The sequence below is a fragment of the Trichosurus vulpecula genome, chromosome 4 (assembly GCF_011100635.1).
Source record: "Trichosurus vulpecula isolate mTriVul1 chromosome 4, mTriVul1.pri, whole genome shotgun sequence".
NCBI lineage: Eukaryota > Metazoa > Chordata > Mammalia > Diprotodontia > Phalangeridae > Trichosurus > Trichosurus vulpecula.
The window spans coordinates 116,128,883-116,144,645 of NC_050576.1; the positions used below are offsets into that span (position 1 = coordinate 116,128,883).

Consider the following 15,763-nt stretch of genomic DNA (forward strand, 5'->3'; position numbering starts at 1 on the left):
CTTAAAGGTTTACAAAGTGCTGTTCATATGTTACCTGCTTTTGTCCTCACAACAACCCAGTAAGGTAAAGGCTATCATGATTCCTGTTTAACAGATCAAGTAACTGAGGCTGAGAGAGGTTGAGCAACAGCTAGTAGATTGTCATCCTCTTCATAGTGGCAAATGTAATACTGGTTTTATTGTTATCCCTGAGAAAGAGGTAGAAAGTGGTGGGATGGTTAAGGTAAGGGTCAAGTCCTGAGACCCTATTGACTATGGAGAGGGAGGCAAATTTGAGGTACTTACCTTTGGCCAAGTCTGTTCTACTGTAAGACTTATTCCAATTTCCCCTAGAGTTTTTTTTTAATTTTTTTTATTTGTATGTGTATGTGCGCGTGCGTGTGCGTGTATAAAAGTTGCGTCCAAAAAAGTGGTATGTGTGTGTGGTTTTCTTTTTCTTTTTTTTTAAATTCTTGGACTGGCGGCTGGTGTGGAGTAGGAGAGGGTATGGGACAAATATCTAGTCCCTGGTCCTGTCTGATGTCTTCACCTGTGTCAGGGAAGTCTTGAGGCCAGGCTGGTTATAGAGGCATGAGACCTATTTGAGGTACTCTCATCCACGTCACTTCCGCCCCAGGATTCATTCCAGTGCCCTGTAAGGATCAACGGGGGGATCAGATAAAGGAACCAGGGATGTTAGAAGAAAAGATTCAAGGAAAACATGATAACCATCTTCAAGTATATGAAAGGCTGTCTCATGGAAAAAGGAATGTACTTTTTCTCCTTGATCCCAGAAAACAGAATTAAGAATAATGGTTGAAAAAGAGGTGAATTTTAAAACTTTCTAACAAATGGAGCCATCTGACAGTGGAATGAACTGACTCAGTGGCAGAAGGTTTTGCCCTCACTGGAGGACCTACTTTGAACAAGAGCTGCATGACCACCTGTTGCATGTATTAGAGAGGGAGAATTTTTGTGCATTTATGGGAGGTCTGACATCCCTTCCAATTCTGGGTTTCTATAATCCCATTAAACCTTTGGAATCCTAGGACTGTCCTTTAGAAGGACTGTTCCAGGGTCCTTTTGTTTTCCTTAATTCCTTCTCTTCTCCCCTTCTTACCAGGTTCTGGTTAGGCTTTTGGAAAGGGCTAGTCTGGGTTGTTAATCAGGCAATTACCCACTATAATTGGGGTTTGTTTGTGCTTACTATTTGGTGCTGAGTGAGACTTGTTCATGCCTGCCCCACCCTCTAGGGAGCCCACTGTCTGATGAAGAAAATGGGTTCCCTGCCCTTAGGGAACTCCTAGTTGGTTTTTGGATTAATTTATTCCTAATGGTGACCTTCACATTTTCCTACTTTTCCTCAAGGCAGGAGTTAAGATAAATCATATACTGGCTCCTTAGCCATGAAATGAGGAAGTTTCACAACCATCCTGAATGGATATACTATGAATTCATGTTATCCAACTTCAGCTGGGCCCTCACTGCTGCAAGGCAGACTTTTTATTCCTTCCTAATTGATTCCTTATTTCATCTTCCCCATCTTCCCAGTCTCTTTCATACTTCCTTATTACTACTGAGAGTATCACCATCCTCTCAGTCACCCCCATTCATAACCTTAGTGTCATCCTCAACTCTCCACTTACTCTCAGACCACAAATTCAGTCTATTGTTAAGTCTTGTTTTTGCCTTCCCGCACCTCATATATACATCTTCTCTACACTCACACAGTTGCCACTCTTGTGCAGGCCCTCATCACCTTGTGTCTGGACTATTGTAATAGCCTGTTGGTTGGTCTCTCTATCACAAATTTCTTTCCACTCCAATCCATCCTCAATCCAATCCACCCCCATTCCAATCCATCCCCAATCCAGTCCATCTCCAATCCAGTCCATCCCCACTCCAGTCCATCCCCAATCCAGTCCATCCCCACTCCAATCCATCTACCTGCCAAACTGAGTTTCCTAAGGTATCATATTATATTACATTTTATTGTATTGTATTATATTATATCATATTATACTGTATTAGGTATTATATTAGGTCTATATTCTATTATATTAGGTCTAACCCTGTTGCACCCATACTCAGTAAACTCCAGTGGTTTTCCATTACCTCCAGGATCGAATATTAAATCCTTTGTTTGCATTTAAACACTTCCACCACCTAGGCCTTTTCTAGTGTTCTCACTGCTTACTTTCTTCCATGTACATTTGAATCCAGTGACATTGTTCTTCTTGCTGTGGCTCTGACGTGATACTCCATCTCCCAAGGTCACACCTTTGTGCTGGCTGTTCCCCGTGCCTTTCATGCTTTCCCTCCTCACCTCAGCCTCCTGACTTCCTTTAAGGCTCAGCTCAAACCTTGCCTTCTGCAAGTGTCTTTGCTGATCTTTCCCCCTCTGCTAGTGGCTTCCCTCTGAGTTTACCCTCCGTATACGCTCTGTATATCTTGTATGTACATAGTTTTATATGTTGTCTCCATTAAAATGTGAGCTCCTTGAGGGCAAGAATTGTGTTTTTGCCTTTTTTTTTTTAAATATTCCCAGCATTTAGTACTGTGCCTGGCACATAGTAAGCACTTAGTAAATATTGACTGACTGAAATAGGAAATTTTAAAGATGAAAGAGCAGGGACCTGGAAGAGCTAGGATCCAGACCTACCTCATTTGAAAAATGTGCCAAAACATACTTGGGCAGCTAGGCCATGAAGTGGACACCAGGCCTGGTATCAGGAACACCTGAGTTCAAATTCGGTCTCAGACACTTACTAGCCGTGTGACCCTGGGCAGGTCACTTAAACCCTGAGGTCACGGCCCAGCTTTGACACATCTTGACCCTGGTCAATCCACTGAACCTCTCAATCCTCTAGACCAGGGCTTCTTAAACTTTTTCCACTCATGACCCCTTTTTTCATTTCAGCAGCGTTTGTTGGTGTTGCATGGTGTGATGGCATGCGCAGTGCGCAGTGTGCATGTTGTGTGTTCAGCATCAAGGCTTCGGTGAAGTTTTGCAGTACAACATGGGCAAACACTGCCAGAAACACCTCAGATTTGATTTTTAATTAATTTTGGCTGTTGTGTGTTCAGAAACCTTTCACTGTTGCCAAATTTTTCCCCGACTCCGTACTGGGTTGAGACCCACAGCTTAAAGAAGCACTGGTCTAGGCAACTCTTTAGGAATGTATGTTGCAGAGAGTTTCCTTATATCAATAAAATCAAAGGTCCTGCCGTCTTTATCCCTATTCCTGTTTTTATGGACTGAATCTTCTAAGCTCTGAGGAAAGACTTTGTTCCCATTGTGGCTTCTCCCTGAGGAAAGGATCTTAGTGTTTTGCTTTAACTGAGATTTCTCTTTTCTTTTCTTTCTTTCCCTTTATATTAAGGCTCTATGTGGTCCACCCACACAGGAGCCATTCAGCTCCCTCGTGCCCAAGCAACACCACAGTCAGCATTCATTTGAGCTTTTATGCCAGATAAGGCCTCTCTCCCTATCCAGGAGGTATACCAGTCTTATGGAACCAGTAAGATGGAGACTGCCCAGAGGAATACAGAACAGGAAGGGATCTGAGCCCCTTTCTATTTGGTATTCCTTACCGTCCAGGCATGTTTGGGGTTAGAGACCTCATCTTGCTGCCTATTATGTGCTGTACATATATAGGCTCTGCTGAATGTTGGACGGTTTATTGGATTAAATTGAACTTGACTGAATAGAATGTGTGTGTGTGTGTGTCTGTGTGCGTGCGCGCGTGTGCATGCACGTGTCTCCCTGGTTATAGTTAAGATTCCCTGAAGACCTTGTACTTTCTTTTATCTACCTTCTCCTTTACCTATTCCCCACTCTTCCTAGGATAGGGACTGTATAGATGGTAGACACTCAATGACGATTGGCTGGTAAAGAAATGGGGATCTAAGGATAGGCGGGCAAGGCAGAAGGATGAGATGGAAGGGGAAACCAGAGGGACTTTCCTGCCCTGAGCCAGGCGGAAGAGACCCTTTCTAACTTCTCTTGGAATGAGAGAACAAAAAGGTTGTTAGGGGAGGGAGACATTCCCTGGCAGCCTCACGTTGCTAGTCAATGGCCCAATCCTGTCTCATCTCTAGGTGCTCTGGGAGATAGAAACAAAAATATAAGATGTGGTCCATGCCCTCAAGAAGCTTGCAGCCCTATTGAGGAGAGGTTATGAATGCACACCGAGTAGTCAGAGAATGAGAATAAGACCATGGTGGTACAGTGGAAAGAATGCTAGACACCTGGACTTAAATCCCACCTGACAGTCACCCTAGGCAAGCCATTCAACATCTCTGGGCCTCAGCTTCTCTGTAAAAACAGGGTTGGACTAGATGACCTCTGAGGTCCCTCCTAGCTCTAGAGCTATGATTAGATAAGTGTGGAATTTGGAATATTGAGGGCTGCAAATAGAATAAGGATCCTGAGGACTGGGGTGAGTTGTAAAATAGCAGGTACTTAATAAATGCTTATTAATTGATTAAAATAAGTGGGCTTCATGGAGGAAGTAGGGTGTGGGCAGGTATATGGGGAATGTTCACTCTTTGCCCCTCTTTTGGGATGGGGATTAGCAGTAAACCAAGTCCTGGGACATCTTGCCTTGGGACCTTTCTGTGTAGGTATGCACTTAGTCTGCTGTTCTACGGAAGTCATGTGCCTATGTGCTCCTGTCTCTGAGCCTGGGATCACAGATATTCTGAGACATGTGGCCTTACCTTCTCCTTCTCTCCTTGTTGACAGACCTGCAGATGACAAGTTCTCCCTCCAGAGGCACTGGACCAAATCCATCAGTGGATTTAATTAACATCCACTCGGTTTCCCCAGCATGCATCATCCCAAGCTTTCCATCTTTGATTCCCATGCCACGCCCCTCTACTACTCACTTTAGCCCCTATTCCTAAATCCTTGTTTGGTGAAACAGAGAATACAGTGATGGCCTTCTTCTCTCATCTCTCAGAAGTTCCCGGTTCCTGTCTCTTGCTTGAGGGCTGGACCCCAGAGTTGCCCTTTGGTACAATTTTTCCCCCCTCTATATTTTCCTTTGTCTCTCTTTCTCTGCAGCCTTCAGTGCCCCCAGTTCCAAACTACAGGATATCCATGTCAATCCCAGAATGGCTTCACGCAATCCAGAATTACATGAAGACTCTACAGTATCCTTCTGACCATGGACTGGGAGCCTGCTGAGTAAGGGGACAAGGGAAGTGGGTAAAAGGCTGTCTGATCGTTAATGAAGGGCTTCATGAAAATTGGTGAAGTCATCCAAGAAGGCCTCATGGATCCTCTAATTGGATTCACTGAAACTTCAGGAGAATATAATTGAAATGAAATATTTCTTTGGATTGGAGCTAGGGTATTGGAGAGGAGGGTCACCTTGGCACTCTTGAGGCAATTGTGAGTGACCTTCTACTTCTCCTCACCATAGGTCTCTCTCCTCTTTCTCTTCCTCTTCTGTTCTTCTTGATTTCCTTCTTCTTTCGTCTCCCTTTTCTCAACTTCTGCTTTTGTTCTAGGTCCATCAGTGGTCCCTGGCATTTATTACTTAGCCCCATCCTTGGCCTTCAGGATTGCAGAGGAGGTTGACCTGACCTCTGCTCTAGGGTATGGACAACTCTGAATGAAGGGAGCCAGAGGTCTATAGTTTGAGGGTGTTCCGGATTGGGGAAAAAATAGTCCAGAATGGCAGATGTTTAGTGTCAGATATAAATTCCAGTTGCCTCAGACTCTTACCTTAGGAAGCTGATATGTAGGCTATCTCTTGGAGAGATGTAGTCGGGTAAAGTCTAGGTGAACTCAGAACTGGCTAAACAGCCACATACAAAGAATGGTGATTTGAGGATTGGTGTTAACCTAGGGGAGGTCTCTAGTGGAGCATCCATTGGAGCTTTCCTTGGCCCTGTCCTTTTCAACATTTTATTGGTGACTTGGACAGTGGCGTAGAGAGCGTGCTCATCAAGTTTGGATATAACAAAATGCTTGGACTGATGGTTACTGGGTCAGATGACAGAATCAGGAACCAAAAAGACCTCAATAGACTGGAACAGTGGGCTATATTTAATTAGATGAAAGTTCCAGCTTCGGTACTTGAAAAGAGCTAGGTGGTGCGTTGGAAGACCTAAGTTCAAATCCAGTCTGAGACATTTATTAACTGTGTGACTTCATCTCTGTCTGCCTCAATTTCTTTATCTGTAAAATTGGATAATAATAGCACCTACCTAATAATGGTACCTGCTTCTCAGGGTTGTTGTGAAGATCAAATGGGACGGTATTTGTAAAGTGCTATATAAATACCAGCTATAACTGTTATCCGTGTGGAGACTTCCTATACTAATGCCTTAATAGGCAGTTTTGTTAGCTGCTGTGGCCAAAAATAACTATCGTCTGCTGGCCAAACTTCTGGTGATAAGACTTTCCAAATTTAACTCTTCTAGGATATCATCCATACAGATTGTCACCAGGTCTATACTCAAAACATTTCTAATTTGATGTTGTTGGATGTCCCGTCCAACTCTTCGTGACCCCATATGGGGTTTTCTTGGCAAAGATACTAGAGTGGCTCACCATTTCCTTCTCTAGTGGAGTAAGGCAAACAGAGGTTAAATGACTTACCCAGAGTCATCTAGCTAGTGAGTGTCTGAGGCTGGCTTTGAACTAAGGTCTCCCTGACTCCAGACCCAGTGCACTATCCACTAGGCCACCTACCTGCCTACTTTCTAGTTTGATAGGATCCACATGACCTTGCAGTCACTGACATATTGCTCTTAAGAACCCAGGGTCACCCCTATATCATGACTAGGCATGAACTGAGTGGACTTCAATTAGGATAAATGCAAACTACCTGCTGCTTGTTGTTCAGTCTTTTCTTCATGTCCCACTTTTCATGACCCTATTTGGGGTTTTCTTGGCAAACATATTGGAGTGGTTCACCATTTCCTTCTCCAGGTCATTTTACAGATGAAGAAACTGAGGCAAACAAGGTTAAGTGACTTGCCCAAGATCACCCAGACAGTAGGTGTCTGAGGCTAGATTTGAACTCAGGAAGATGAATCTTTCTGACTCCAGGCCTGGCACTCTATCCACTGCACCACCTCACTGCCCCCAAACTCCTTAAACTTAGGTTCAAAAAATCAACTACACAGTTACAGAATTAGGGAGACCTATATCAATAGCAGTTTATGTGAGAAAAATGTGCTTTTTAAAGAATTAATTTCAAGTCCAGGCTGCTATACAGAAGCCAGAAAAGTTAATGTCATCATGGGTCCACAATGATAAAATTAGAGTGCTCACTGAATTATATAGATATAGATATAGACATATTGATATAGATATGTATGAATTATATAGAGAGATATATGTATATGTACATGTAGATTATATATAGAATATTACATCAACATCGTGATGCCACATTTTTGGAGACATGTGGACAAACTGTAGTGTGTCCAGAGAAAGGGCATGATCATAAGAGGATCTGAAATAAGCCCTAGGAAGATTTATTGAAGGAACATGACATGTTTAGCTCAGGGAAGAGCAGGAATATGAAAACACAAAATATTTGTCTTCAGATATTTGAAGAGCTCTTGTATGGGCAAAGGACTACTTATTTTGTTTGGATCCAAAAAGGAGTCTTAGGATTAATGGGTGGGAGTCAGTGAGAGGCAAATGTCGCTTCGGTATCAGGAAGAGCTTCCTAACAATTAAAAATGTCCAAAAATGGAACAGGCTGCCTCATGAATCAGTGAGCTCTTTATTACTAGAGGTATTCAAGCTGAAACTGCATGACCAAGGATTCTAGAGAGGCAGTAAGTATCCATTAGGTATAACTGCAAATACACATCCTTATGAGAGGCAGCTTGGGTAATAGAGAGTTAGCCTCAGAGTCAGGAAGATCTAGGTTCAGGTCCTGTCCCTGCATACCTGGGCAAATTACTTTTTTTCTTCAAGTCTCTAAAACTCTGAAATTACAGACAATTGGCTAATCCGTATCAATGGAGGGAATTTCCATGCTGGGACCTCCCCATATCAATGATCACACAGGTCTGGACCCCCTGGAAGGGGAAGGAATAATAGTACTTAAATTATCTACATCACGGGATTGCTGTAAGGATCCAATAAGATACATAAGCACTTTGTAATGATAAGTGTTCATGTAATATGATTCTTAGGAAGCAAACTGCCACCTTTGATATTAAATAGAGCCTTTCTCTGACCTTAAGCTTGGAAGGAAGGCTACCCAGATTTTGCATCCCTTTGAGCTCAAATGGATAGTGAGACACTTTCCCCCTAAATAGAGTCAAAACCTACCTTGTCACTGAAAGAAGAAAAGCCACAAGGATGGGAGTGGGCCTTGCTTTATTTACACTTGTTGAAAAGAAGTTTGTGGACTGGATTTTTGCAAACTAAAATCTCTTTTAATTGCCTTGCAAATCCTAGTATCCAGCGAACTTTTGGTAAAGTGAAGACTTCTTTTATAATCCAAATGTTCATCGCCTCACTTAACTGCTTTCTAAGCCTAAGCATTTTTTATAAATTAAATTCACTTGAAGCTCGGTCCACCTGTAATTTTTGGTTTTGTATTCTGGCCCAGAATTGTAGTTTTGTCTGTGTATGGATCTCTTTACCAAGGAAATTCCCCCCACCAATGTAAATTAACACCTGTTTGGAAACTTAGAATTGTAGAGAGTTGTCTGAGGCACTAAAGTTAAGTGACTTGCCCCGGGTCACACAGCCAGCATAATTAGAATTTATTTTCTTTACCTTAGATAATAAGATCATTTATTTAGAAATGGAAGTTAGATGATTTGTAGATACATGGCTTGTTTAGAATTTATTTTCTTAGCTTTGAGGAAATCTTAATTCACTTAACAAACAGTGCAGACCCAAATGACTAAGGACACAATGAGAGTCTGATAATAGAATAGAAATCTCCTGTTGTATGACAGGTGTAGGGAAGCCCCATCCAAAAGCACGATTTTTCACAACATGGCCTAATGGAGTCCAGTGCTTAGCCCAGTACCTGGTGCACAGTAGGCATTTATGAATGATAATTGACTGACTGCAGAATATGAAACTTTAAGGATGTCCGATAACTCCCTCGTTGCCTTCAGGAGAGTTTCCTACTGGTAGGGACTTCCAATATGCTCAGGAGCCACCTGTGCCTCTGTTATAGACAAACGCCAGCTTTCATGATCTGTGTCTAGGCAAAAAAAAAAAAAAAAAGCAGAATAAAAGAATTGAAAAAGACCTCAGAAGGCATCTCATAGAATTAGATCATCAATTTATAGTCAGAAGGGAACCTTAGAGATCATCTAGCCCAACTCTCTCATTTTACATTTTACAGGTGAAGAAACTGAGGTCGAGTGCCTAAGGAACTGGCCTAGTGTTACATAAGTAGTAGCATCTGGGATTTGAACTCAGGTCCTGTGATGCCAAACCTAGGACATTTTCTGCTTAGCCACACCACCTCTCAATATTTAAACAATCGGGACCTTCCACAATGTGCCCTTTCCTTTTGTCCACAGCATCCAGCCTTTGGTTGGTCTTTAACCAATCTCTGGTGAGGGTGACTTCATTACCTTCCATTCCACTTCCTAATAGTTGTAATTGTGAGGAAGTTTTTCCATACCTCAAGCCTAAATTTGCCTCCCTACAACTTTCACTCATTGTTTCTTATTCTAGAAAAAGTTTTTAGAAAGTCTTGCCTTTTAGGGCCAGAAAAAATGGGATGAATCCCTCTTGCCCACAATAGTGCTTCACGTACTTGAAGACAATGGCCATATCTCTAAGTCTCCTCTTCTCAAGCTAAATTTCTCTGATTCCTTCAATACTGCTTGTTATGGCATGATCTTGAGGTCCTTCACCACCCTGAGAGTCTTCCTCTGGATTCTCTCAAGCTTAGTAAGGCCATTCCTAAGTATGGTAGCCAGGACTGAACACAGTCTGCATATGGTCTGACCAAGGCAGGGTAGTTGTAATTAATATTTAATAATTAATATTTTCTCTGTGGGCACACATGCCCTTCTTGGCTTTGAGGCAGAGATGAAAAACACAAATTATTTCATATGTTTAGATTCATACAGAGAGAACAGGGTTCAATCTTAATAAACCCACAGCCAGGGATATTTGCTCTCTTCAGAAGAATACGGCCCATTTCTGCTAGTCTTTCACAGCCTAGCTTCTCAGAGTAACCAGCCAGTTAGTCAATGATCATTTACCAAGCACCTACTATGTGTTAGGCGCTGTGCTAAGTGCTGGGTATACAAAGAAAGGTAAAAAAAATGGTGCTCCCAAAGGGTTCGGGCATTTTCTCAGATTTAGGAATCAGTGTCAAGCGTGAAGCTAGTGGCAACACTAACTCGGGACACCCCAGGTGTGGCTCACTGGGAGCTGTTCTAACTCTGCAGCACCACATTCTGCCACAACTTTGCAGTCATCTTGAATCTCCAGGTCAGGACTGAGGCTACTGGAAGCCACTAGACAAGCCTCTGGAACATCACCCTCTCTCAATCTTTACCTTATTCTTTTGTGGTGGTAGAATGAATAGCCTTCCTTGCTGAAATGAGAGATGTGCTTCCTTCTTTGGGATATTGGAACTTTTGAGAATTTGCCATCATTTTCCCTTTACTGACTCCACACAGATACAATCACACAGGGACGCAGTTCTTTGAAATTCGAAAAATGAGGCCATTGAGTGGGTAAGTTGTATCTCCAGCCTCCAGGCTACCCCTCCTTTTTCTTTCTCTAAAGCAGTCAACCAATCTTCATTGTACCCTGCACCCCTACTCAAGCATGCTGATATCTGCCAAACTGTAAGGGACAGCAGCATCCTTAAGGTGTGGGTAACTGCCTGGGACTCAGTTTCCTCTGCTTTAAAATGAGGAGGTTAGATGAGATCCTCTCTAAGTTCCCTTCCAACTCTGAGACTCTGAGCCTGCTGTGTTCCTCACCACAGCCCAAGTTTGAGGCAGGGGTGGGGCTACCCTGTGGGCTCAGAGCTTTTAAAGTATATTCATGGGTATCTTCCAACCTTTCCATTGCTCCACTGCAAGCTCTTGAGAAAACATCCTGGCCTGTAGTATGTGCAGGAAGCTTGAAATCCTAGGACTGCTAAATACATGAGCTAAGGATATGGACAGATTCAGAAATACCCAGCACATTCCAGTGAAAACAGTTGGGGAAACACCTTTCTCTGTCCCTTTGTATACAGCTCTCTCCCTAGCACAGGACTTCCCACTCAGGCTATGGTGCTGAGGTTGACTTAACTGACTGGCTGAAGCAATGAATATTGAGACCCTTTGCTGTCCTTTGCATTACAGATTGATGGAAACAGCAAAAGAAATGACTCGAGAATCTTTACCTATCAAATGTCTCGAAGCTGTAATCCTGGGCATGTATCCTTTCTCTTGCATAAGCTTTACATCTGTAGAAAAGACCAGCGAGAAAAGCAAACTCCAAAGATGATAGCATCAAACATGGTAAAAAATAAAATAAAAATAAATAAATGCATAAATGTATCATGTGCCAGTGGGCATCCTGGATGGTGTAGAACAATCATTACAACAATCACCTAATACGGTGGATTACACTTGCGTGGTGGTCATAGTTAACAAAGGCTTTCATAGGCAAAGATGCAGCTCATTTGATTCTCAGTGATGCTTTCCCTGCCCCCATCCCCTGGAGGTGAGTTTTAAACTTTTCGGATGTTTTTCTTGACTTTAGGACCCAGAGCCAAACCAAGTCCAAAGGAGTGGTTAACTCCTTGGACCATTTCCATTAGCCTCCTTCATCCCGTAGGCTAGTGCTAGGGCCAGTAACCAAGGTAGGGTTAGGAGAGCAGCGCCCCCACTATCTGGAAAATCTATGAAAATTTTTTGGCCCTCCCTTTGTACCAGAGAAGAAGTCTGAGTTATTATGGTATTAAAAGATGAAATATGATGATACTATGTAATACTATACATATATTTTAGGCATTTTTGAATTTCTAAACTTTTTCTGTGTCATCTGTGGCTTCTGCAAAACTCCCCCCAAAATTCCTGCTTGACTTCTTATGCCAGTCTGTGATGTATCAAAACTGCACTGGGGAAAGTCACAGTGTAACACAGTGTAACAGTGTAACAGTTACATGGGGGTAACATATTTGCAGGACATCTTCAATAATGAAAGTCTTGTGAGGGGGGAGCCAAGAGTCATTGCTTCTCTGCCTTTGGACCAGAAGTGTCTCCCGCATCACACTAGGCACTCCCTGTGGCAGAGCCGTAACTAGGGAGCAATGAGCAGAACTTTGCCTCAAGGTGCTGAATTTAGAGGGTAATGACAGCACTTGTGGTCCCTCAACAATATAGAGACAACAGAGTTTAGCACCTAGTTAGCAAAAGCAATTAGTTAAAATAGGAAGCCTCCAAATGGTTTCTGGGATTCAGTCCCAGGTTTCTGTCTGCCTCTGAGGGTGGTATGCCAGCCCTGATCTGTTGTACCAACTGTCTCAGTTATGGTTTATGATTCCCTACCCAGATTTTAAAATTCCTTGTTATAGCTCCATTCTTAGGACAGTGGCTGTGTCTCCTCCACGGTACTCGGAGCTCCCAGAGGCAGGGACTGCATTCTTCCCTGTATGTTAGGAGTTCCCTGAGGACAGGGACTTGTCTCTTTTTTCAGGAGAGAGGTTTCAGGAAGCTTCTGGAGGATAGGACCATGCTTCTCTCGGGCTAATGGAAAATCATAGCACCTTAGATTGAGAGCTAGAAAGAATCTCAGAGGCCCTTTTGAATCCAACCCTTTCATTTTACAGATAAGGAAACTGAGGCTCAAAGAGGTTGAATCAGACTTGTCCAGGGTAACACAGCTAGCAGGTAATTGTCTGAGGGAAAATTTGAACTCAAGGCTTCCTGATTACAAGTCCAACATTATAACCATTACAACAGAGCTATCAGACATGCTGTCCCATGTGGTTTGTAACACTCCTGAATGTGGCCTGAGCCACATTAAAAATGTAATTGAGAAATAATTAACAAAATAAATAAAAATACAGTAGCACGTAGATAACATTACATTTTTAAACTAAGTTGATATGCACCTTGCAGAGATCCTTATCTACAGTTTGGTGGCCCATTTCTATTTGAGTTTAATTGCACTACAGTGCCTCACTGTCCTTCTCTCCTGGCTCCTACTTCCTATGAATCTCACATGCATCGTGTGTTTGGTATGTGGTGATTAGGACACAGAAGCCAAGACTTCTCGTGGCCTTTCCACCTGCCACTCCCTCCATTTTTCTTGGTTCTCTCATATAGAGAATATACTCTGGTCTCAGCTCAGTCATGAGTCGTGTCAAAATCAGAGGTTCCATCTGGTTCTAAGATTCTCTAACAAATATCTGGGAAAGGAAAGAGGTATCTCCGTGTAGGAGAGGGAAAAGAAAAGGCACTGGACTTAAGAGTGCGAGGAGGCCTGGGCCGTAGTCTCATCTCTGGAACTTATTAGCATTGTGACCACAGGGGAGTTAGTCAGCCTCTCTGAGCCTCAGTTTGTTCATCTGTAAAATAGGGAAAATTATATGTACATGACTTACCTCGCAAGGTTATTGTGAATAAAGCATTTTGTAAACTTTAAAGCACTACTTAAATATGATATATTGCTGTAATGATGGAGCAAGACATAAAGGACCATGAAGAGGAAGGAAAAAAAAGGAGATGACCATCATATGGATGTGAAGCATTTGGAAATGCCCTGAGCCTGTATGGGCAAATGAGATGCCAGTTTTTATGCAAATCAGATTCAATTCAAAGAACACTTTGTGCTGTGTGCAAAGCATTTTGTTAGTCATTAAGGATGATACTATGAAAAATAACAAAGTCCTTGCCCTCAAGGAGCTTATAATAAAATTGGGCTGGAGGGATGGATTGGCTCTGTGTGTGAATGTGTTTGAATTTTAGGTAGGATTATAGATTTTGAGTTGGAAAGGAACTTAGAGGACATCTTGTCTGACCCTCTCATTTTATAGATAAGAGAATGGAGGCCAAAAGAAATTAAGTGACTTGTCCTAAGTCACAGAGGCAGTAATGGACAGAGCCAGGATCCAAACCCAGATCTTCTGACCCCAAATCCCCTGTTGTTTCCAGTCTTCAATGATACCTCTTGACGTGCACGAGAAAGAGCACTAGACATGAATCTGGGTGTCGGAAGACCTGGGTTCAAATCTTGGCTCTGCCTCTTGCTATCCATATGACCTCGGGCAGTCTAGGAGCTTCATGTGTAAAATGAGATGGTTGGGCTACATTATCTCGAAAGCTCCTTCCAGCTTTTGGTCCTATGACTTGATATACATCCCTATACACTTTGGCTCTCCCATTTATTTTGTCCTCCTGAATGTGGCTACTCTGAAAATCCTAGTGGAGCCCAAGATTGTTATGCCTAACAAGAATTCTTAATGTGACTGGAGAAATTAATGCTAGTTAATACTTGATAGGAAGATGAGGAGAGAATTCATCCTTGTTTATTGTGTCTCAGTGCAGCCGAGTTTGCCAGGATTCTAAGTCAAGTTTACTGGTCTAATTTAGCTTAGTTTCTTACCCACCCCCCTACCCCCCCTGCTTTTTGAAAACAGAATTATTTGCCCTTTTTTCCAGTTCAGGAACACCTCTCCCATTTCTCACTGTCATTTTTTGCCAATCATAGCTCAACAATCATATCCAGCAGTTCTTCCCCTAGACTGTGATAGAATTCACCTGGGCCCTTAAACCAATCAAGTATTTATTAAATGCCTATTTTGTGCCAGGCATTGTCTTAGACCCTGGGGATGCAAAGACAACATGAATCTCTCTGCTCTCAAAGAGCTCCTCTCCTTTTACAGGAGAAAACGGTACATGTTTAAGTAGATACCAGATACATAGGAAGCAAATAAATATGAGGTAATTGGTTTGGGGGAGGCACTAGCAGTTGAGGGGATCAGGGAAAGCCTCCTGTAGGAGGTGGCATTTTAACAGAGCTTTGAAGGAAGGTAGGAGTTTTAAGAGGAAGATGTGAGGGTGGAATGGTCCAGGCATAGGGGACAGTCTGTACCTAGGCTGGGACTTAATCATCAGAATGTCATATATGAGGGACAGTCTGGCTGGACCATATAGTGTCTAAAGGGGAGTAATGTATGCAATGAGCTGAAAAGGGAAGATTGGAGACAGGTTGTGAAGGGTTTCAACTCCCTGTTTACCATTTTTGTTCTCTCTTTGCCAATATGAAGATAATTCTAAGAGGAAAAAAACAAGCAAAACAAGAGAGAGCCCTTCCTGCTCCTATCCCTCCCCTCTTAAAACTGAAATAAAAAGACAGCTCCCACATGGCTGAGGAAAACAGCAGCCGGGCAGCAGCAATAGGCTTGGGACTGAGAAGGCAACAGCAGATGGCTTTGGGACCATACCCTTTTGTGCTAACAGAGCCCCAACTACAGCTGCTCAGCATAGCCTCATGCAAAATTTATGGGTGTGAACAATTGGGGATGGGGGAAGAACATGAGATCTAATTCATTTCCTGGACTATGTAGCCAACTCTGGATTTTCTAGGTTGATAGAAGGACGAACAAATCCAGACACAAGTGTGCCTTGAAATTATGTATTTGGTCACTAAAATTCCTGGAGTCTCTTGGGAGTATGGATGATTAATGTGCTGGCACCTTCCAGAGATGCATATACACACACCCATGGGCGCATGCACCCCCTATTTTGGTATAGGGCCAAAAAACAATGGGTAATTTGCTCCAGGTTTTCATAAACTCATAATTCAGGTAACATTTAG

At 42.7% G+C, this 15,763-nt stretch overlaps 1 protein-coding gene across 2 annotated transcripts in view; it reads left to right on the forward strand.

Annotated features, from left to right (window-relative positions):
• The window catches only part of VASH2 (vasohibin 2), a 54,992-nt gene that overhangs the window by 15,504 nt on the left and 23,725 nt on the right, over positions 1 to 15,763 (forward strand). For both annotated transcript variants that reach the window (XM_036755933.1, XM_036755934.1), the window contains exons 3-5: positions 5,048 to 5,136; positions 10,621 to 10,677; positions 11,299 to 11,373. In XM_036755933.1, the coding sequence (XP_036611828.1) occupies positions 5,048 to 5,136; positions 10,621 to 10,677; positions 11,299 to 11,373 (221 nt within the window). The remainder of the gene's footprint in view (positions 1 to 5,047; positions 5,137 to 10,620; positions 10,678 to 11,298; positions 11,374 to 15,763) is intronic.